The sequence below is a fragment of the Lygodium microphyllum genome, chromosome 24 (genome assembly GCF_053477565.2).
Source record: "Lygodium microphyllum isolate KBCC chromosome 24, Lygodium_microphyllum_v1.1.10, whole genome shotgun sequence".
Taxonomy (NCBI): domain Eukaryota; kingdom Viridiplantae; phylum Streptophyta; class Polypodiopsida; order Schizaeales; family Lygodiaceae; genus Lygodium; species Lygodium microphyllum.
In genome coordinates, this window is record NC_141158.1 from 63,172,616 (window position 1) to 63,196,733 (window position 24,118).

Consider the following 24,118-nt stretch of genomic DNA (forward strand, 5'->3'; position numbering starts at 1 on the left):
CACAAATCGCGCCTACGGGAGGTTCTTTTCCTAACATTCACGTGGACATCTCCGTGAGCCCACAAGTCCAGGTTTTTACTAATTTTGATTCCACGCAAAAGTAATGCATTAGGCACGATAATTTCATGGACTAGGAAGCTCCTATGCATGTCAAATCCACCTAGCTAAAATGCAATTGGAAATAAATTGACTATTTGAACATTTACTAGAATTAGCTCATGATGTGAAATTGGTCATTGGTATTTTCAATGTGATGAACGGAAAAACGTAAGTTGTCTATGCATCTTATGACCTTATTAGTAAATTGCATGTCGTGCATTTTAAGTAACGAGCCTAGAACACCTATTGGCTATCATTATAAGATTGAAATTATTAAGTGCACCTTTGACTAGACATGGAAAGATTAAGCGCATGTCACATTTTTAGGCAATATCTTCATTGTAATGATTCATTAAGGAAAGTCGTTAACACCTGTAGGAAATAGCAAAGCATGGAAAATGATTCTATGTGCTTGTAAATTGGAATGCGTTAACTCTAGCTTTATTTGGCATGAATTTCACTACGTTGTAGTTAGGAAAGGATTGCATGTTGCACATTCGTTGTACTCAAAATCTCATTCATCAAGAGTGTATTTAGGGAAAGGCTGCATAGTTCATTAAAAGCATGAAATCTTAAAAGCTTAGGAAAAGAATTGTGTTGGCATGATCCTTAAATGTAAGACCTAGTAGATTCAATGGAAGTTATTCTGAAATTTATCATGCGTTTTGATTTTAACAAGAAAAGTAAGGGTTATTGCAAATCTAGTGGTACGTAGAAGCCATGTATCGCATGTTTACGTGATGTGACATGTTACAACTAGTTTTCTCCTTTAGATCAAGTTAACATCTCTACGAAGGGTTCGTCCTTGTCACAAGACAAGTAGATCGAATTATCTAAATCACCTAACCCGCAAGGGATTTGCATAGGATGATTCAATCGATACGATAAATATCCCAAAGAGCTAACTAGGGTTTAGCTCATTGAGGACGTGACCTAATCGCTCTTATTGCCAAAGCTGAAACTCTTATACCCTAAAGACTTGCCCTCATTCATGGAATGTAGGGACAATAGGACACACTTGCGAGAAACGATCTAGGGTTTTTACCCTAAGGATCGCTCGCTAAAAGAATGAAACTCGATTTGGATTTGGACCTTTAGGACCGACAATATCGACCTAGTGCAATCAAGAACGGATTATTATGAAGATACCCTAACCCTGTTTCCTATCTTATCATGATTTCGTGATTAGACAACACCATTCGATGGGTAAAATAGTCCTATGACTTTGATGCCACACTTGCGCAATAGGTTGCAGAGTGCATCATCTTGTGATTTGATCAAAAGAGAATGGCCAATTCCTCGGAATGAGATTGGCAGATTCTTATGCAAGTTTATCTTGCAAGAGGAGAAATAATCGTCATGATATAGTACCTTTCTTGGGTAAAGTAACTAAGATACGAGGATTAGATATTTGCTTGGAAGCAAAAGACCAATTAGTAAATTGGAATAACATATTTACTGCTAATAGAACTTAAGGTATTAGTTGGGTTAGTAGGGTACGGCCCTAACCCAAGGATATAGGGTTAACAAACAAACCCTTGGGGATCTTGCCAAGTCGCAATTGATCTTGGATCAAGTGCTGGATGTACTCAGAGAGAAAGATTCACCCCTTAGCAATTGGCCAAATAAACGACCACTGGAATTGATTGTGCTTGTAACAGTTTAGAAAGCACTGTTTGCATTGTTTGCTCAAGGAACTAAAGGATGAAAAGATATCTAATGCTTCAGGTTGAAGGCCTGAAGGGAGAGGCAGCTTCAGCTACCCCGGACTGCCTGCCTGACCCTAACCAAGGGGGTTGTTGACCGCGCCAGGAACGTAGACCGAACCCACCGCGAGAGGTCTCTCCATTGAGCTCTACTTGGAGCAGGAGGACGCTTGGGTGCCAGGGGGGGCTTTGGCCGTAAATCCCTCACCTTTCGGGTCCTGCACAAGAGGCTAACATGACTCCGGATTGGATCTCGAGGCCCGCATACTAGTCTACGGGCGGAAGCTTGGAATAGTGATCCCTGGCGGATTACTGGATAGCCTTCGGGCGGATTATGGACAAGCCTACGGGCTGAACTCCTTGTATTTCAAAGATAAAATGATGAAATGATAATAAAGAATTTGTCTGATATTGTTTTTCTATGTCACGTGATAAGATTACGTGAAGGAACCAGTGCTTAACAGGAGTAATTAAAGAAGCTGGTTGTTATATGTCAAATTAATGTGTTAGATAATTACATAACTAAAACAAACTGAGGAAAGTGCGGAGGATGGGCCATGGGTCCGTCCTACGGTTGGGTGGTCCCGGTTAGCCGGGAACATTTCTCAAAAATCTCGAAGAACAGTGGGATGATCATCATCATCAAAACGAATAAATGAGAGCGATGACCTAGAGTTACGTCTTACCCGATTTACGCTGTTTTAGGGGAACGGAATGGGACTATGCCTTATGGCAGAGAGGTTGAGCCTTGCATCCCTCTCGTTTCCCATTCTCCTTGAACCAAGTGCAGCGTGAATCCGCTTCGGACCTGGCGTTTCTATGTAAAGTAGTTCGCTTGGGTCTGACGCTAGTTGCTGTTAGCTAATGACCAAATCAGGAAAACCCTAATTCAGGTCGATCCTAAGTGGGAACGGCCAGGATACTTCCGCTACGTGGCAGACACGGGAAAACCCAGATCGCAAATCTCGTAACATTCCATGGGAGTGTCGAGCGGAGCTTTCTAGACATCCTTTCCGATGGACTGCTAAGACGTGTCCTGGATGATTCTAGTGGACATGTTACAAGAGCAATAGATCACCCTATTGATTTGGAGCCCAACTCAAAGACAATCAATAAGCCACCTTACAGATTATCTAAGTGTGAACGAGAGGTAGTAGCCAAGAAAATCAAGGAACTTCTTGAGATGGGATTCATTGAAGTAAGTTCTTCACCTTATGCATCTCCAGTTCTGTTAGTAAAAAAGAAAGATGGATCTTTCAGAATGTGCATTGACTCTACAGGGATCTTAATGAGATTACACTGATGAACAAGTATCCGATACCCAGGATTGATGATTTGTTTGATGAGCTCAAGGAGACTCGATTCTTTACAAAGATTGATTTGAGGTTAGGGTATCATCGGATTCACATGCGAGAGGGTGATGAAGTCAAGATTGCTTTTATGACATTCTGATCCATAGTAAGACTTTACAGGATCACTTGGCATATATGAGGAGGATTTTTGATGTATTGAGACATCACAGGATTTTTGCTAAGGAGAAGAAGTATTCTTTCATGCAGACTGAAGTGGAATACTTGGGATATATTGTTAGTGAAAAAGGAATATAGGTTGATCCAGAGAAGGTGCAATGTATAAAAGATTGGCCAACATCCACTACTACTACCTCTCTTAGAGGATTTCTTGGTTTATCTTCATTCTATCACTGATTCATCAAGCATTATGCGGCTATTGCAGCTCCTTTGACTGATAGGTTGAAGAAGGACGCTTTCTTTTGGGGTGCTCTTGCAGATAGTAGCTTCAACTAGGTAAAGGGACTCCTTATCTCTGCTCCTATCTTAGTATGCCCAGACTTCTCCAAAGAATTTACCATACAGTGTGATGCTAGTGGCTGTGGCATTGGGCGGTTTGTTATAGGAGCATGGAGTGATTGCCTTTGAGAGCTGTAAGCTTACAGATAAAGAAATGGCTGTGAATATTTATGACCAGGAGATGTTGGCTATCTTGCATGCAACTAAGAAGTGGCACCATTAGTTATATGGTAGCTGATTCAGAGTACACAATGATCACATGGTTTTTAAGTATTTCCTTACTCAGTCCAATCTTACTCCTAAGCAACGTCGGTGGGTAGCTACACTACAGAATTATGATTTTGATATCACTTATATAAGGGGCAATGACAATATAGTGGCCGATTCTCTTTCTCGTATGTGGGCTTGCAAAGTTTCAACTATGATTGAATTGCATATAATGATTGGATTAAAGAACTACAGGAGGCTTATCTTTTGGATGAAGAATTCAGCCATATTTTTCAGAAATTACAGCAAGGTCTTATGGAAGAAAACTCGCATTATCAGTTCAAAAATGACATTATTTGGTTGAAAGGCAAGATTGTCATTCCTTCTACCTCTTCTTTTACACGAAAAATTATGGAGGAACTACATTCTTCGCCTTTAGCTAGACATTTAGGAGTTTTCAAGACCTATGACAGGATCAACAAAAGTTTCTATTGGAAAGGACTATGGAAAGATGTTAAGGACTTTGTCATGAAGTGTATGCCTTGTTAGCAGAATAAGGACAACACCCATAAGCCAGGAGGTTTGTTACAACCATTACCTATTCCTACAAGTAAATGGACTCATATTACTATGGATTTCATTATTGGCTTGCCTACTACCAAAAAGGGATGGAATAGTATATATGTGGTGGTAGATAGACTCACCAAGGCAGCCCATTTTATTCCAACCAAGATCCAGTTTACTACCTCTCTAGTGGCCAGTCAGTTTATAGAGCAGATTTTTAGACTATATGGATTACTGCAAGTGATTGTTCATGATAGAGACTCAAAGTTTATGAGTAACTTTTGGTAGGAGATATTTACATCTATGGGCACTAAATTGGCTCCATCTACAACCTATCATCCATAAACTGATGGTCAGACAGAAAGAGTTAATAAATGGTTGGAGACTTATCTTTGCCATTTCTGCTATGATGTCCAAACTTCATGGGATTCTTGGTTACACTTGGCTGAGTTTGCTTATAACAACTCTACCCATGCTAGTATTGGAGTTTCACCCTTTGAAGCTCTGTATGGTTACAAGGTGCCCTTACCCATAGTAATCTTTAATGAAAGGATCAATCCTCATGGGAAGGAAGCGTTAGAAAGAATGCAAATTCTTCTTCAGTAATGCAAGATGAATCTTAAGAAAGCTCAAGACCAAATGAAGATGTATGCTGATGAGAAGAGGCGGCCTTTAGAGTTCCAAGAAGGAGAATTGGTTTTACTGAAGGTGCCCAAGTCTAGGTACTCTACATTAAAAGATGGATCTAGTAATAAGCTTGCTCACAGGTTTTATGGCCCCTACCAGATCCTTAAGCGCATTGGAAACTTGGCATATAGATTAGAGCTTCCCTCTTCCACAAAGATTCATAATGTCTTTTATGTTAGTCAGCTCAAGCCTTTTTATGGTGATCCAATGGATATAATTGATGAATTGCCACTATTGATGAAGAAGGACTTATTCAGTACATCCCAGAGGCTGTTATATGTTAGCGTGAGAAGAAGCTTTGATCTCGTTCTATCATGGAATATTTGATCAAATGGAGAGGTTTACCACCCGAGGAAGCTTCTTGGAGGCCTGATTCTATATTGGATGAGTTTCCTTTCTTAAGGGATACATCAATGGCTGAAGCCTATTGATTATGGAGCTAGTTATGGTGCAGACTGGATCAGGACAGCACACTGTTTTAGAATAGTTTTTATTGTGCCTAATTTTTAGAATTAAGGTATCTACATGGGCTTAAATTACTCTTCAAGAGCTCCGTTTTGATATATGGCACGCCTCATTTGGACACTTCTACTAAAAGTTATGGCAGATTTGGTCCAGCAAGGTCTGTTTACACAGCAAGTTGTCTACTTCATTTTGAGATTATATGTTGAAGATTTTATGGCTCCATGTACTTTAGAAGTATTTCAGATCATGTATATAGCTGAGGCCTACTCTTGTTCTTCAATTTTAGTCCATATGTTGGTCATTCTTCCATTTGTAAAGCTGTAAAAACAGAGTAGTATTCTATTCAATCGATCCTTTTCTAGTCTTTCAAGTTTCTTTTTGAGGACAAAAACTTTTGGGAAGGGATGGATTGTAAGAAGTTGGAAATAAGGATTTAGTGTAAAAATAATATTGATATTATGCCACGTCACACTAACATTGGTATAAAAGGAGAGGACATGTAATTTTTCATATCTTTTTGACACATTAATATAATTACAATCCTTCTCTCCCATCTTGTTCACAACTTCCATGGCTTCTCTCTCCAAATCTAGTGTTTCTCTCTCCTCGTCACTCTCTTTCTCTCTCTTCTTGCAGTATTTCTCTCTCTTCTCTCCTCTTTCTCTCTCTGACACAAGTCACTGTGTATCCTGGGTCAGTCACTAGGTATGGTTCTTGATTATTGTTGAGGTATAGCAACACTAAAGTAAGGCAAGTATACTCAAGCTTAGGGTCGAAGTCCCTAAAACTTTGCGTAAGATAGAGGCGTGTGACTTGGGTTACTAGAAGCAATCACAATTTAAGTGGGAACTACCCTAAGGTAACAAGAATGTTGGCTCAAGGCAAGGGTGTTGGAAATAAACCCAATGTAATAAATCTAATCTTATGTAACACCTGTGGGAAACAAGGTCTCTTCCTCTCTCTCACTCCTTGGTTATGACACACAAGCTTGTACTACCGCTTTTTGGCTACATGGCAACGAAGTTTTCCAAGCAAATGCCAGTCTCTCCATTTTTAGTCCAACTTCATGGATTGAGAGAAGTTTTGTTGATTTCGAGATGGAGTTAAAGTCATGGAGCCACACCTGTATAACTTGAACCATGTTGACCACACCTAGGTCGATTGACCTAGGTGTAGCATGGCTCTAATCTAGCTTGAGGTAAGCATCTTTCTTATATTTTAAGAGAAGTACACCCTCAATACACCGAAGTTGATCCCCAAAGCACGAAATGACATCTGAACCTATGTGGCAAGCTCATGTGTTGTTTGGTGTTATGTGAGGGTGTTACATAAATAACTTTTGTAAAAGGAATTCATGCAATCGCACTTGTATAAAAAAAAGGAGCGTATATGCATTGCATATACATTGTTTGACAAAAATGTCATGTTTATGTAGATGAGCATGCTGCATTAGCTTGGGAATGAACTAGCTTTCATTTATGATCAAGTCTAGTGAGACTGTTCACTACAATTGGCTTTGGTTTGTACATTAGGATGAGTGGAGTTTGTGTTGTTGCATACAAGAAAAATGATTGATTTTATGCAAGATGCCATGGAACCTAATTTCAACTAGACCAATATAATCTTATGAGGTATGGGAGGAATTGCGAGAGGTGGGATGCGTATGTGCAACCAAGTTGCATTAGCCTAAGGGAAAGCCCTAGCATGTCATTGTAATGTGTACAAATCCTACTTGGAGTTCAAGTTATGTAATTATTAGGACTATAAAGCATGTTAAATTGGTTTATTATTAGACGCTCATGATATTGGGATTGGTTGAGGTGAGTGACTAAAGATTTAATATTAGTTTTAGGCTAGTTTTCTGTTATGATGGCTCATTAAAACATGCTGCCTATATATGTTGAGCTTCTCCAGTGTTGTAACCTTCTTTCTTGATAGGTCCTCACAAATTTATCAACTTGCCTTAGATAAAGGGCAAAGAAGTGAGGGAGTGAAAATCCACACTTGTCTCTACTTTTTCTTAGGGTAAAGGGGTTGATAGGTTGCCACCATAATTGGGCTATCTAAATCTCACTAAAGGTAGCATCGATTTAGGTTTTGATTATCTACAAGGATGTGCTTATGTGAGATAGCATCTCGTGACAAAAAGATTGCATCATGTGATTGCAAATTTGGCATACAAGAAATGGAAAGTTGCACAACACATGGAAAACTAAATTGGAAAGACTTGCATAATCAATAAATGCATGAAACATCAAGAGTTATGCAAATTACATATGCCTACAATAGACATAAAGTGTGGGATGTATAGTAGCACATGTTGGTGTTAGACTATATGTTTATGTGTTATGTGTTGTTAGGGTGTTACATAGATAACTTTTGTAGAAGGAATTCATGCAATCGCACTTGTATAAAAGAAAGAAACGTATATGCATATACATTGTTTGACAGAAATGTCATGTTTATGTAGATGAGCATGTTGCATTAGCTTGAGAATGAACTTGCTTTCATTTATATGATCAAGTGTAGTGAGATTGTTCACTACTGTTGGCCTAGGTTTGTAGCATTAGGATGAGTGGAGTTTGTGTTGTTACATATTAAGAAAAACGATTGATATTATGCAAGATGCCATAGAACCTAATTCCAACTAGACCAAGATAATCTATGAGGTATGGGAGGAACTACGAGAGGCGAGATGCTTATGTGCAACCAAGTTGCATTGTAGGCCTTATGAGGACTATAAAGCATGTTAACTCAGTTTATTATCAGATGCTCATGTGATTGGGATTGGTTGAGGCTAGTGACTAAAGCTTTAGTATTAGTTTTGGGCTAGTTTTTTATCCTCACGTCTCCTTAAAACGTGAGCTTCTCCAGTGTTGTAACCTTCTCTCTTGATAGGTCCTCACAAATTTATCAACTTGCCTTAGATAAAGACAAAGAAGCAAGGGATTGAAAATCCACACTTGTCCCCACTTTTCTTAAGGTAAAGGGGTTGATAGGTTGCCACCATAAATGGGCCATCTAAATCTCACTAAAGGTAGCATCGATTCAGGTTTTGATTATCTGCAAGGATGTGCTTATGAGATAGCATCTCAAGACAAAAAGATTGCATCATGCGCTTGCAAATTTGGCATATAAGAAATGGAAAGTTGCACAACACATAGGAAATCCACTCATAGATCTAAAAGGTCTAGGACCAGAACAGAAGCGCAATTTGAACCCATGTCTGAGTAACCCACATGTGACAAATCCTCAAAACCATTAGTTTTGCTTTTGGGGGCCATCAACTTATTGGCCCTGTACCCTAGTTAAAGTATTCAAGAAGTCCATTTCAACATCTAACTTCTATTGTAAAACTCCATTAAGATAGGTTATTTTGACTTTATCTTATTAGGGTAGAGACATTTGTCATGGGTTGTGAGGTCCAATATCATTGCCAATAGGTGTTGCTTATACTTGAGCAAGGTGCTCAAAGTTCAACACTTTCAATTGCAAAACAAGCCACTTGATGTATCTTCCCTCACAATTAGAATTTTATAGGGGCGAAAGTGTTCAAAATCATCTTGTTCAATGTGAGATCATAGAGAAGATAAAACATTGTACTTGCTTGCTTTAATGGAGAAAGTCTTGCAAAAGGTGGTGATAAGAGCTCCTAGGAAATGCAAGCAAGCACATGCACTAGGGTAAAGGGGCCAATTGGAGAATGGTTGCCAGTGATGATACAAATTGAATATACTAGTAGCGGTCTAATAATAAAACAACTTGGAATGCTTTCAGAAGAACTCATGTGGTGAAGTGGTTACGTGGAAGAACCTGGGATATAGTAGGCAAACATTCAAAGTTGTTCAACGTTTGGCCATTTCATGCATTTTTCAAAGGCTCTAATGTGTGCCGTCTCATAAGGCTCTTTTTTACTAAAAGATTTTTCGCCCTTTGCATTGACGAATGAAATCTTCAATCGCACAGTTTTACATCTTTTTTTGCAGATCATGCTAGTGTGACTTTGCAGTCCTGACAATGGTAGACCTGCAGATTTTAAACTAATATGAGAGATCGATAGAGCAAGCTTAAGGTGTTCTACAATTGGCCCTTTTATCCTAGAGGTTCAGATTTTAAAGAGTATGCATATGTCTTTTGGGCCTTTGAATAAAATGTAATTGATAATGGGATGTAGCTTATTGGTGGCAAGTTGGGGTGCACATCGTTGGTTTGGGCAGAGGGTGTGCGCTCATGTGAAACCGCTCTTAAGCAAAGTAATATTCGGGCCCCACTACCCGCAATAAGTGAGAGGTTGTGTACGGTATTAGACAATAATTATGAGTTGAGGGCCTTAATCAACCTTTTTTAAATGTGAACAAATTATGGTATTTCTACATATTAATCGACATTTTGCATTTTGCATCTACCATAACTACGGCTAGCTCACGAAAAGAAGAAGAAGAAGAAGTACGAAAGAAAGGAAGGAAAGCGTCTTCGGGTAGTTCTCAGACATGGCTGAAGGCTCCGACCTGCGAACCTGTGATCCTTCCTCCTATCACGATAGGAGAACGAGAGTACTGTTCTAGCTAGTTGCGCCTACGCAAGCTATAATCAGTTAGCCAACATCATTGCTGTGTTCCGATGCATCTTACGGTCTACGCCATATGTCCTCATGAGTTAGGGTGTGCGCTTGTCATCTGTTCTGCATCATGGATCGGTCTCTCCTCTCATCGGAAGAGGAGAGAAGAATGGCATAGACAAGCAGTTTAGCGAGGAGAATAATGTGTCTTGATACAATGACGTATGGTTTCTGCCATGGCTGACTTCGGCAGTGTGCTATTTTTTGTTCATCGTGCAGGGACTTCGGAGGAAGCTGGGATAGCTTTGGTGGAGGAGGTCGAGCCGGCAGCTGTGGGAAATGAGGGAGGCACTAATGGACGTCTCAGCTGGGAATCATCATGGTGATGATGCTCAACAAGAACAAGATCGTCATGCAGATTTGCCTTGTGCAATTAATGATCATGATGGATTCGACAACGCCGCCTCTTCGGATGGATGGGGAGATTGGCAGCCATTCTCTGCTAAAAAGCCTAAGGCTTTGAGAAGCAGCATTTATGATTCACAGAAGGAGTCAGACTTCGAAGGACTTCCCCCTTTCGAGAAGAACTTCTATGAAGAGCATCCAAGTCCCAACCATTTCTCACATGCCTGATGCAGAAGTCCAAGCTTATCGCCACCAAAAGCGAGAAATCAATGTTGAGGGCAAGGATGTCCCTAAGCCTACTAGGCAGGTCGAGGAGGCTTCCTTTCCTGGTAGGTCTCGATGATCTGTGTTGGTAGACATGAAAATTACAAGTGGCATACTCGATGCATTTTATGATTTACGGCTCTTCATTTTCAGCGCCTCATCTGCATTTTCTGCACCTTCTTCTCAGATTATGTGCTCAAAGTTATTTTGAAAGCTGGCTTTGAAGAGCCTATGACCATCCAAGCACATTGCTAGCCCATGGCTTTGAAAGGTTGGGACTAGTGCTCACGAAATTTTTTTTTTCCCATCCAAAAGGACTAGGCTTAACCCGAGTTGGTTTTGGGAGGGAAATAGCCGATTTTATAACTAAAATGCTTAAAAATAGCTGGTTTTCGTCAATATGAGCTTCAATTTCAACCGGTTTTTTTGAGAATCTTGCTTGGATAAAATACACTAAAGGATGATTTTCTATGAGCACTGGCTGGGACCTTATAGGGCTTGCAGAAACTGGATCAGGAAAAACGCTTTCTTACTTGCTACCTGTCATTGTGCATGTTAATGCGGAGCGAGCCCTTTGTGAGTATACTATCACATGCACTTTTGATTGAATTCTTTAGAAAATGCATTGGATGTCCAGAATCTACATCAAGTAAATTTTATTTATGTAAAACATGTTATCGTTCATTAGTCAAATATGAAGGTGCGCTTGAGCCATCTACCATTACTCAGATATGAAGATGCGATTGAGCTGCTTGAAGATCTTGCCAATAAGATTATCATGTCCACAATTCTATCCATGGACACCCTCCATCCTCCAGTCTTGTAAAAAGACGAACCTCGTCATTTTTACATTGATTTACGAATTGGCGATTTAGATTAGGAAGAAGAATAAGTGAGATCTCCTAATTCCATTATTTCAACCATCTGACTAGAAGTTTTTATAATGTGCATTTCATCTTGAAGTAGTAAGATATCGACATATTTGTTTTACATTTTCAGATTTCTCCCATCTTTTTTTTTGTCTTTGCTAAGCAGAAGTCCTATTCACCATATAATTTGACGATCCAACCCACCAATTTATTCACTTGAATCACGTCATTGTCGAGGTGCCCCTTCCCTGTCATAGAATGTAAAACTTATGAGTGAAGTAATAAGCACTTTGCAAATTCTATAGTTAAGACTACTAGCATTCCTAGACTAGTTAAGGATTGGCTCTTATTTGAACAATTGCTTGTTTAAAGTGCACGAGATGAAAATTATTAGAGTAGAGTACTCGGTAATGTATGAATTGGTCTCCAATTTTGGGCAAGACCCTCTAAAATTAAGCTAAAAAAATTAAAAGTCTTGTCATAGTCTCATGGCAACCTTCTAGATGAATGGTATGATGGTCCAAAAAAGTGAATGTGAAAACATTGTGTTATTTTTCGCTGGCCACAAAAAGTGCTCAGCATGGACTTTAGGGGTTTGGGCTTGGGATTCTTTTGACCTTCTTTGTATGTAGGGGTTTGGGCTTGGGATTCTTTTGACCTTCTTTGTATGTACTTACTTTGTTACATATAATGCCCGATTGGGTATAAATAACTTGTGGAAGGTCTTAGGTGCCACAAGCAAGCTTTAGGACTGTTTAGAAGCCACAACATGCGGTGCATCATTGGCACTGACCTTGAAGTAGCCTTCTTCCAAAAATAGCCTTACGAAAGTTACTCCCTGTTCTTATGGGAACATCTATTTGATTAGTAACTAACCTAGCCCATGTAGGTGAAAGCTTTAAATATAGCTTTAGACATTCTAGATACAGTTTGGTGGAAGGACCCACCAAATTTTTCATGGTCTATTGGTATCAATGTGGCAATAGATCCACAAGTGGTCTAGGAACAGAAGTCTTGCGAGTGAACCAATAGCAAAAAGAAACATTGGCTTAGTAGGCACATGGGAGGGAGAATCATAATTGATGTATTGGGAAGCCTACAAGATATTCCTCTTGTTGAATGAAAAATCCCTCCTAATGAAGATCCTTTTGATCCTCGAATGGTAAGACTTGAGTTTAGAGGAATATCCTACAAAAATGAGAAGCTAAGATCATGGCACGATCTCACCTTTTGTGATTTGGTGTACATGCATCTATAAAAGAGATATTGATAGCTTTTGACCATAAGTGCTTTAGCAATACAACCACAAACAGCATGGAATATGCTATGTTCATCACCCTTTGATTCCTATGCAGAGCCACTCCATTTTGAGCCCATTTTGAGAAGGGGACTTGGTCAAGGTGAGGTGGCATATAATGCCATGCTCATTTAAGAACTCTATAAATTGATGGGAGATAAACTTGCAATTGTTGTTGCTCCTTGTTCCTATGCGGACACCCATTTGATTAGTAACTAATCTAGCCCATGCAAGTGAAAACTTTATATATTGATAATAACTATTTTAATTGTTATTAAAGTATTTTCTTTGAATGAATACAACCACATGTATCAAGAGTAATCATTCATTATAATAAAAATATATTATAAACTACTTAAGGATGGTTGGACAATTTTCATTAAGATCAAAACAAATCAATCCTAGTATCCCCTTAGATATACGAGTAGGTTATTGTGAAACTAAGCTTGGCGTTGTTTTTCTAGTTGACGAGCTTGACACATTCCAAGGTAGTTTTGGTGTGGAAGGCTCTCAATCAATTGCTTCTTAAAAACTCAAAGCGAGCCAGGTCTAAAAGTACCAAAGGTGCTCATCATTTGAAGGTGCTTTAGTCATAGCTAAGCCCTATATCATATGGAACTTGAATCCCTTGGTGGCTAGCTAGGAGATGCACTATGAAATCAAATAAAGGCCATTAACTTGTACCTTGACTTGAGTTAATGTTGGTAGATGGATGAGATTCACCCTCATTATGCGAAATAATATAATATCATATTGAGATCTAGGCCTTGATCAATATCAAACTTGATACTTCCTGCTAACTATGTTTTTGGAAGAGTAGCTTGTATGCTCCCAAAGATGACCTTGTATAATCATCACTTAGAGAAGAAAATATTGCATTTAATCCTCCCCCATTGAATCGAATGGTGACTTGAAATCATACAAGATTTGATTTTGAGCTTATTGAGGCAACATTGAATGACAACACAGACAAAAGGAAAGTAAGAGTTGTATGCAAGTATGATTAGAAATGGTTGCATTTATGTCCTTAAAGAACAGAATTGCATACGATTCTCACAAAGCATATCAAGTTAAAGTCTCACATCATGGCTATATCCAAAAAAACATCTACCAACCGTGTAGTTTTGAAAAATGCTAGAGGGTGACCAAATAAGCCCTTTCATGCAGATCCTCAACAAAGTCAATGAGCTCTTTTCTTTAGCCAACCAAAGAAAGTACCATACTAATATATTTAGAAGGACCTTCTACTTGTACATGTGACCTGTATATGCCACCTTCTTGTGATTTAAATTTGTCATGTTGGGGATTATGGCAAAGGACCATGGCTTACAAAGCATGTGATGTCAACATAAAATCTATTCTACACGACTTTAAAATAGGAAAGGAATGGTATCCAAAGCCATACACAAAAGCAATCTTATATGACAGATCTCTTGAAATCAAGGTAGATGAATACTACAGGCACATAAATTTCCTTCATACTTCATGTGGTGGAAGTCCCTTTGAAAGTTTTACTTGTGAGTATTGTAAAAAAAAATTTCACTTGTGATGATTTTTGTACGAGAGTATATAGAGAGAGAACTGCTATTGAGAAGAGAGGGGCTAGGAATATAGGAGGAAGGTGATTAGATTATCTTAGCAGTGAAGAGTTGAAAAATGTGACAGTTAAGAGAGACTTGAAAGAAGCCAAGAGAAAGCTATGGTGGTTAGAAGCAATAATTGTTGTGCTGTTTGTGAGGATTAGGTCCTTGAAAGAATCAAAATTTGAATGGTTTAATAGGAAGGATGTGCAATGCTTTTGTAATAATATAGTTGAGGCTCATTGACAATGTAGAATTGAAGGTAAACAAGCTTTGTGGGGCTTTTTAAAAGATGTAGCAAAGAATATAGTACAAACAAAACAAGCACAACGATTCAGTGAGTCCGCAAAGGCCGTGTTTGAGCTCATTAAGCTTTTGGGGTGGGCCACGCTTGCATGAATTTATGAGTACTAACCTTGGAGTGCCATCCATGTGCACTACAAAAAGAAAAGAGAAGAAAAAAATTCACTTCATGCTTGGAGAGCACGAGTATATCTTTGAGGCAGTGGGTAAGATATGCATGGATGCAAAAACTAAACATGAAGTAATGCCAATGGTGCTGATTATCATTGTTGAAGATGAGACAACTAATATCAAACCTCACATAATGTGAGCTTAATAGATCTAATGTCATGTAGTTTGCAATGTTTTTTACTTGCAATCATGTAAAGGAAGTTTGTAAGAAATTAAAAGTTAAAAGTGAACTTTTATTTATGTAGGTGGCGTGCGAAGGATGACACTCTTATTGAATTCTGTGGAAGTAAAGGAGAACATCACCAATGCCTTACAAACAACATAATTATTGTGCAAGAGGGATCACAAGGTTATAATAAGATAGTGGATGCCTTTCAAAATCATGTGGTGGGAAATTATGCAAGAGTTTTGATAGTAAACCCTCTTCATGAGTGTCTTCCATGACTAGCTTTGGTAGTGCAAGTCAAATGTAATCGCTTTGATAGTGTTTATATTAGAAATCAATGGAATCTTGTGGAGCGTTTATGGAGTGCAAAGCTAAAGGATACAATAGGTTCAATAATTGGGCATGCTTCAGATGGAGATAGTAGACGACGCATGCTTATGCTTGAAGATTACCTTAGAGAGCATAGAGACCAACTCTTTATTAATTTGTATGGATGAAAATTAAAAGGGAGAATTGTGGAAGGGCAAGTGTATGGTTTACATGATCAAGAATTTGTATATCATGGAAAAAAGCTTATCAGTCCACTTGATAGCCCTACTCGACAACCTGCGATTGGTAAAGTTTGGATTACACTCAATCATGTTGCAATGGTATATAACTCATTTTCCATTGATGAACATAAGCTACATGATGGAGATATACAAAGAAATGATTTTCAAAATTGGGCAGTAGCCCAAAGGATTGCAAGTAGACAAATTTTGGGATCTTATATGTTATGGGGTTGTTTTAATGAACTGATCAAGTTTAGAATGCATTTTTAGCTCAACAAACATCTGTTGCATATTGTACTTGCTTGTCATATCTTCTTTAGACGGGCCCTTCATGGCGTTCAGTGGAGAGAACCATTAATATGCTTGCACCCTTCCACATAATAGCTTGAAGTCGTGTCTCAACAAGTTTGTAATCAATTCTATGATAGAGCTAGTGTTTTTGTATCTACTATATAAGGATTTGTTAACTTCTTTTATGAAAAAAATAAACTTACAATAAGGGATTTATAAAGGGTAAAAGTCACAAAAGGGTCAATAAAGTATCAAAAAATAGGTTACATAGGGATATATAAAACATGCCATGAACGCACGTGATATATAGGATTTATATACCAATGACAACCCCGAGATAGGAACGCTAAAGTAATTGGTAATGATTTAGGTCCACGTAGGTCAAGTAGAGTGAGAAAGCCAATACAACGATTGGTATATGATAGTTATGTAGCTCATCACTATATATACATGGCTAAGGTTGTACAGGATGTGGAATCCATTTATTTTGAGGATGCAATGGATAATGAGTATTGGGATCATGCTATGGATGAAGAAATAGCTCTACTTATGGATAACGACACATGGGAATTAGTACCCTTACCTAAAGGAAAGAAAGTATTGGGCTGTAAATGGGTTTACAAGGTCAAACATAAGTTAGATGGATCTATTGAGCATTACAAGGTGATTGATTGCCAAAGGGTACGCACAGACTCATGGTATTGATTATGAGGAGACCTTTACTCCAGTGGCTAAAATGGCCACTATAAGAGCTGTCATAGCAGTGGTTGCATCAAAAGGTTGGATCATGTGTCAAATGGATGTTAAAAATGCCCTCTCGCAAGGGGAGTTACAAGAAGAAGTTTATGTGGAGTAGCCGCATGGTTATGTGAATGAGAATAATCTAGATTATATATACAAGCCTCATAAGGCCTTATATGGGTTGAAGCAAGCACCTAGGATATGGCATGATTGATAGGATTGTAGAATACCTTGTTAACATTAGATTTTGTAGAGCACAGATTGATCACTCACTTTATGTATATGAGAGTAGTACAAGTATTATGGTCATTACTATATACATGGATGATTTGATAATTGTGGGTGATATTAAGATAGAGATTAACAATGTGAAGGGTCTTCTCAAAGTTGAATTTAAGATGAAGGATTTGGGAGAGTTGTGATATTTTCTTGGCATAGAGATAATCAGAACTCCAAAGGGTATATGGTTATCATAGAGACAGTATGTGTTGGATATGTTAAAGAAGTATGGTATGGTTAATTACAAGCCTATTTCTATACCTTTGGATATTAATGCTAAGCTTAGTATCCATGAGAGTGACTTGATTGAGGATGTGTTTATCATTAGGCTAGACCTAAACTATATGGTTGGTTTGGAGAGTCAATTTATGTGGCTTCCACAGAAGCCACATTTGGATGCAGTGCAACACACATTACACTATGTCAAGTCCACATTAGACTATGCCTTATTCTATGGTGCAAGTATACCATTAGATTTGCATGGTTACATAGATGTAGATTGGGCCAGTAGTATTTTAGACATAAGATCTACCAGTGGTTTTATGTTTTCCTTTGGGAGTGTTGTTGTTACTTGGAGTAGTAATAAATAGTCGAACTTGCCTTATCTTATACATAAGCAAAATACAAAGGTGCTACAATTGTAGCATGTGAGGTAGCTTGGTTACACAAGCTACTTGGTGATTTGGAGACTTAGATGGATAACAAGATTATCATCTACTTTGATAATCTTAGTAGCATTCAATTGGTTAGGATCCTAGTGTATCATGTACGGACCAAACATATAGAGATTCATTACCATTTCATTCGAGAGTAGGTTCTAGTGGCAAGTGATATTGATAGCATGGAGAAACAAGTTATTAACATTTTCACCAAGGCCTTTGGAGTTAAGAAGCTTAGATACTTTAGGACTATTCTTGGAGTTCACAAACTAATGGTAAACTCGAGGGAGAGTATTGAGATTTTAGCCATCTCTCTCTGTGTGCTCAAGTCTCCATTGCTTTTGTGTGTGTGTGCTCCTAGGTGCTTTACCTCTCAACCTCTTATCTATTTTCAATTATGCTTACAATAACCCTTGCAATTGCCAAACAGTCTTTGTAGAGTGCAGCTATGTATTGATGCATTACATGTTCTAGCTATTGCTTCCAATACTATACCATTCAACACTCCAAACTTTCAACAATCACATAATTACAAAATGATATACTAAGTTCACAACTACATTTGTAAGATGGTGAACCACTATGCACCAAGAAAATGTATATATTCATTTTGCTAATCAAATATCAATTGATATCCATTGGTGGAGAGTGGAATGGGTAATCCCTAACAAAACCCTAGATTGCCCTATGAAAACATGCTAGCTTAGTCAAGTAGGGGAGCATGTCTTCCAAGAGGATGGTGTGTCCATGGGATTTCCCTCAAATGAGGGTGGGTTCCTTTGCATCTTCCTCACGTTATCATTGACAAATAGTGTCCTTGTTTGTTTGAAGTATGGCTAATAAATATTATTAAAACATTTCACAAAAAGGAACTTTGTATGACTCCTTTTGAAATAAGTGGTTTGCGAAAGTTGTTTTGCACTTGCATTGTCCATATTGAAATACAAATATTAGTACTTGCTTTGTCAGCTTTACACAATCACTTCTAACCAGTTGGAGTAGCTTGCTCAAGTTGTTCTCCTTCATTAAGCTCCAAATGGTAATGTCAAACAAGGTAGATATTTCGTTTAAAAACATAGCAAGGCATGGCCACAAAATTGTCCAATACTTGCCCACTTTTAAGGGCTTCATTTGGTAATGATCCCTTCTGCTTTGGCCGCCTATATAAAAGTAACCCATTCACATTGAACACAATTAGCTTTCAGGTTGTGGGAAAAATCTATACACGAGCAATTGGAAAGATGAGCACGCATGTATTGGTATGACAAAAAGAGATCTACATTACAATCAAATATTATACAAGTTTACAAAAACATGATATCTTTGTTCTTAGAAATCTCCCATCTTTGGCAAAGCAATAGAGGCATGTGAGTGATTTTCGAGAATCCAACACTACTACTGATGCAAGGTCACCACACCCCACATTACAATCTAATATAGTACCCCTCGTTTTGTGTATGTTTGCAAAAATGAGCTCCAAAAAGGCCTACCATATTGCATGTAACCTATGGTAGGCAGTATCGATACTACAAATTAGGAATCTACTAAAAGCCTAGAAAAAAACTTTGATATAGTTTAACAACAATGGATCTCATACCAACCTCTCATTGAGCTCCGATTGTAACTTTTCCCACTCATCCATTGTAATGTCATCTTTCGTAAATTCTAGAGGGACCGTCTGTTCGTAATTGACATTTGAGCACATACATGCTAGAATATATATCACATGCACTTTTATTTAAAGCATGAAATACGAATTTTAACAATTCCAATTAATAAATGGAGCCATCAAGTGTGATATGTAAAAAAAAAACCAAGATGACCATATTGTGACTTTAAACCTCTCACATCTCTACCTCCAATGATATAGATAGGCATCTTGCTATGAACAAGTTGTATCATGTGCAAGGCTCAACTCTTTTGTGCTAACTCTATTGTCAATGCCCGTCCTCCACAACTTGCTCGATGAGCTCCACCATGGAGTGTGTTGTGACAATGAAAATTAACTTCCGTGTATCCTTCGGCATGTGGTCAGCTAAATGCACGGTGTTAATTGACTCCATCTCAGTATGTGAGCTCCATAATGGAATTCCATCCCCCAATCCATGCATGATACTATCAATAGGAGATGAACCACCATGATATCACATGTAGTATTTGTGGTTTCTTCGTCACAACATCAATAATTTTTTGTTGGTTGACTTCTCCAATGCCTCTGTCAATTGGAAAAAGGTCTCACTTGGCAGATGACTTTGTAAAGCATTTCTTGTCTCGAACGGCTTGCAGAGAACAATATGCCACTCCACCTTTTCCATCATAGAGGTGTGGGAGACAATGTCTTGCAAGGGGGACTTCCACATGACTTTCAATATAGCCCTCTGCAAGTAGACCTTATTATTAGCAATATATTTTTCTTTGTGAACATTACTACACATAATATTTTGGAGGCACATTTGTTTACCCATGTGTGTAGGTCGCACGTACTCTACCTGTTAAGGAGTGGATTGGAGAGAGAGAAAGAGGACAAAGAAGACTATAGAAGTGAGGAGTGCATAAGAGAGAAAAAGAGAGCGACGAGGAGAGAGAAATACTAGAAAAGGGGAGAGAAAGATAAAAAAGAAGGGAAGCCATAGAAGTTGTGAACAAGGAGGTGATATAGGATACAATAATGTATTAATGTTCCAAAAAAATGTGAAAATTTACATCTCTACCTTTTATACCTATGCCAGTGCGACAAGGTATTATTATTATTATTTCTATACTAAACACCTCTTCTTCCTAGCTCCTTACAATCCATCCCATCCCAAAGGTTTTTGCCCATAAAAACAAACTTACAAAAGTTGGAAAGAATGGATGAAATAGAGTACTATTCTATTTTCAACTATATAAAGTAGGAAATGAATGAAAGATTGACGACATATGGAATAAAGTGAAGGAATGAAAGTATGTCTAAGCTATATACATAATCATGAGTTCTTCAAAAGCCTATGGAGCCTTAAATTCTTCAAGAAATAGACTCAAAATGAAGAAGATAACTTGTTATAAGAATAGACCCTACTGAACCAAATATGCTACAACTTTTGATAGAAGTATCCAAACAAAGTGTGTCACATGTCAAAATGTAGCTCTTGAAGAGTAATTTGATCCTATGTAGGTGGCATAGTTCTAAAAATTTGGTAAAATAAAAACTATTCTAAAACAAAATGTTGTTTGGACCTTGAATTATGCTTTAGTTTACCAATGTGTCCATAGGTAAGGAAACTCATCTGATATAGATTTGGACCTCCAAGAAGCTTCTTCAGGTATGATAAACCTCTCCATCTAATCAAGTATTCAATGATAGAGCGAGAACAAAGCTTCTTCTCACGTTGACCTATGATAGCCTTAGGAATGTACTAAATAAGACCTTCGTCTATAGATGACAACTCATCAATTGTATCACCAGGAGCATCATAGAAATGTTTAAGTCGACTAACATGAAATACATTATGAATCTTAGTGGAAGAGGGTAGTTTCAATCTATATGCCAAGTCTCCAATGCGCTTTAGGATCTTGTAGGATACATAAAACCTGTGAGAAAGCTTGTTACTAGATCCATTCTTCAAGGTAGAGTAACGAGACTTGGGCACTTTCAACAAAACTAATTCTCCTTCTTGGAACTCTAAGGGTTGCCTCTTGTCATCTGCATACATCTTCATTTGAACTTGGGCCTTCCTAAGATTTATCTTACACTACTAAAGGGTTTGCATTCTTTTCAATTCTTCTTTCCCATGAGGATTGATTTTTTCATTGAAAATGACTATGGGTAAGGGCACCTTATAACCATACTCTAATACTAGCACGAGTGGAGTTATTGTAGGCAAACTCAATCAAGTGCAACCAAGAATCCCATGAAGCTACACATCATGATAGAAATCTTTAATATCTTTCCACAGTGCTTTCCAATAAAAGCTGTTGTTGATCTTATCATAGGTAACTTTCAGATGTTCAGCTAAAGGTGAAGAATGCAACTCTTCCTTAATTTTTCATGTAAAAGAAGAAGTAAAGGGAATAACAATCTTGCCATTTAACCAAATTAGGCCATTTTTATGCTAATAATGTGAGTTTTCCTCCATGAGACCTTGCTGTAATTTCTGAAAAACATAGCTGAGCTATTCATCCAAAAGATAGGCTTCCTGTAATTTGAATCCCATTTCAAGAAGCTCCTTGATTTGCTTGGCTACTTCTTCACGTCATACTTAGATAATCTGTAGGGTAGCTTATTAATTGGCTTTGATTTGGGCTCCAAATTGATAAGGTAATCTACTACTCTCTTAGGAGACAATGAAGTAGGCACTTTAAACAAATCCTTGTACTCCTCAAGAAGAGCTTTTAAAGCTGGATGATCTGCTAAATTTTTGGATTGATCTTCAACCTCTTTATCCATGTGCAAAATAAAAAACTACGAGCACGTCTTGTACTCTTTCTTGAGTTGTTGAATGGTGATAAGCTGAAAATCTAATTTACTAGAGATTCCACGTAAATGGATGAGCCGTCCATCAAAGATAAACTCCATTTACAACTGTGAGAAATCCATAGTAATTTTTTCTAATGTTATCAGTTGTAAAAAAACTTATGGGTATATTTGAGTGTTGATTTCTTCTTCAGCATTGGCTATTTGAGCTCTTATGGACTGTTGTAAATCAGTGGGAAGACAATTCAATTTATCCACAACGGACTTATTCACAAAACTGTGTGTATTGCCACTATATATCAAGATAAACACGTCCTTCCCATGAATATACCCTGCATAGAAGTGTATTAGGGCTCTTAGAACTTATCTAAGCATCCATGAAAATAGAACAATTAGTGACAGCAAGTAGCTCATCGTGAGTTCCTCTCGGATCAGAAGGAACACTATCACTCGGGTCAAAAAGAAAAGTGTTGATAGAATCATAAAAGTGTTCTTGCCCAATTTTATTCTCAACATCCTTATTTTCAACGGTAGTTACAAACGTATTGACCTCATCAGTGTCATCCTCTGAATCTTCAAAGACTAACATACTATGGACCTTGGCTTTTGCATTTTTGTATACACACTTTGTTACATGATCATCTATATATTTTTCTCCACATTTAAAAGCATAAGACTTTTTCTTTCCTTTCTTTGTAGAGATCCATAGGAATAGACTTTGGATTCACATTGACTGAAGTAGATCTAAACTTATTGTCCCCTTGTTTAAGATCCACTTTTGGATTGTTTATTATCCTGAAATTGCCTTGAGGTCTTGAAGCATTGAATGATGGATAAGTTGGCACTCTTAAAATCCCATTTGGTGCATGATTGGTGTCATAAATATTTCCAACTTGTCCCTATTTTAAAACAATCCTTGGCTGTCCATAATTAGGCTAAAATGAAGACTCCCTTCTATGCTTTCCTCCATAACATTTTGCAAACTCAATAGCTTTGAAAAGATTGGTAGGGTTTTGTGCCATAACATTAGCTGCTGATAAAGAAGGTTCTAAACCATATATATACTTGTGGATTTTAGCTTCATCACTAATGCTCTCTACATACATGATAAGATTGAGGAATTGGTTTGTATAATCCTATACACTTAGGCCTCTTTGCTCTAATCCATACCATCTCTTTGCTAATTTTTCTTTTTCAAAAGGAGAGACAAAGACTTCAACCATAAGGGTCTTGAATGCATCCCAATTATCTACAAGCATATTCTCTTTCTTGATATATTTCCACCAAGTATGCATAAATCCTTCCAAATGTGAATATGCAAAATGAATCTTCATATCATTAGCTCTATGGAATATATCAGAATAGGATTCTAATTTTGAAATCCATTTCTCTAGTGCATTGTACTTTACTAAAATGATTCTATCCTTCAACTCCCTCTCATGAAAGGGTTGCTATCCCAAAATGGATTGCTCATGGTTAGTAGGCATTGAACCTCCAAAATAAGATGGTACTCTTCCAATAGGTGGCTGAGAACTAGTGTAAAACCTTCTCGATGGTGGAGGACCTCTAAGGGGTTGGGGATTCAGCCCATAAGCCTAGGAATCAGCACCATTCATACTACCCAAATAGTCATAATGCCTTTGTGAAGTCTTGCCTACTTCATATTGACTATTGGGAATGCCTCTTCATCCAATGATACCATGATCTTGGCTATTTTAGTTAGGTGGGTGAAGTGGGACTACAAGATCACTGTTTGAATGAGCTTTCTCCTTAGCTTCTTTGGTTCCCATTTGCATTTGCATCCATTAGGAGAATTGAGACATTATTTGAGCATTGGATTCTACTAATTTGTCAATTGAAGCCTTCATTTGAGTAGTGGAATCCAACAACTTCTCAATGGAAGTCTTTGTTTGATTAGTAGATAATACTATCTATTCAACTCTAGACAATAGCTCCATATGCCTTTGAGCATGCCTACTCTCATGCTCACACATG

At 37.9% G+C, this 24,118-nt stretch overlaps 1 protein-coding gene across 12 annotated transcripts; it reads left to right on the top strand.

Annotated features, from left to right (window-relative positions):
- Positions 1 to 9,950: 9,950 nt before the first annotated feature.
- Positions 9,951 to 15,887, top strand: LOC148015166 (uncharacterized). 12 transcript variants are annotated; one of them, XR_015688452.1, is made up of 4 exons: positions 9,961 to 10,828; positions 10,951 to 11,034; positions 11,259 to 11,339; positions 11,452 to 12,458. XR_015688452.1 is itself a non-coding variant. In XM_087665915.1 (4 exons), the coding sequence occupies exons 2-4, from the start codon at positions 11,022 to 11,024 to the stop codon at positions 11,636 to 11,638; spliced, it is 240 nt and encodes a 79-aa protein (XP_087522041.1). In that variant the 5' UTR covers positions 9,961 to 10,828; positions 10,951 to 11,021; the 3' UTR covers positions 11,639 to 12,474. The 12 variants fall into 12 exon arrangements, 2 of the variants coding, with proteins under 2 accessions (XP_087522041.1, XP_087522042.1); XR_015688451.1 differs by having other exon boundaries at positions 11,493 to 12,456; XM_087665915.1 differs by having other exon boundaries at positions 11,493 to 12,474.
- Positions 15,888 to 24,118: the final 8,231 nt, after the last annotated feature.

What these genes read in the sequence shown, in the direction of transcription:
- LOC148015166 (XM_087665916.1), top strand. An exon ending in TAATGCGGAGCGAGCCCTTT is followed by an intron (nt 11,340 to 11,492) that starts GTGAGTATACTA and finishes ACCATTACTCAG; the next exon opens with ATATGAAGATGCGATTGAGC.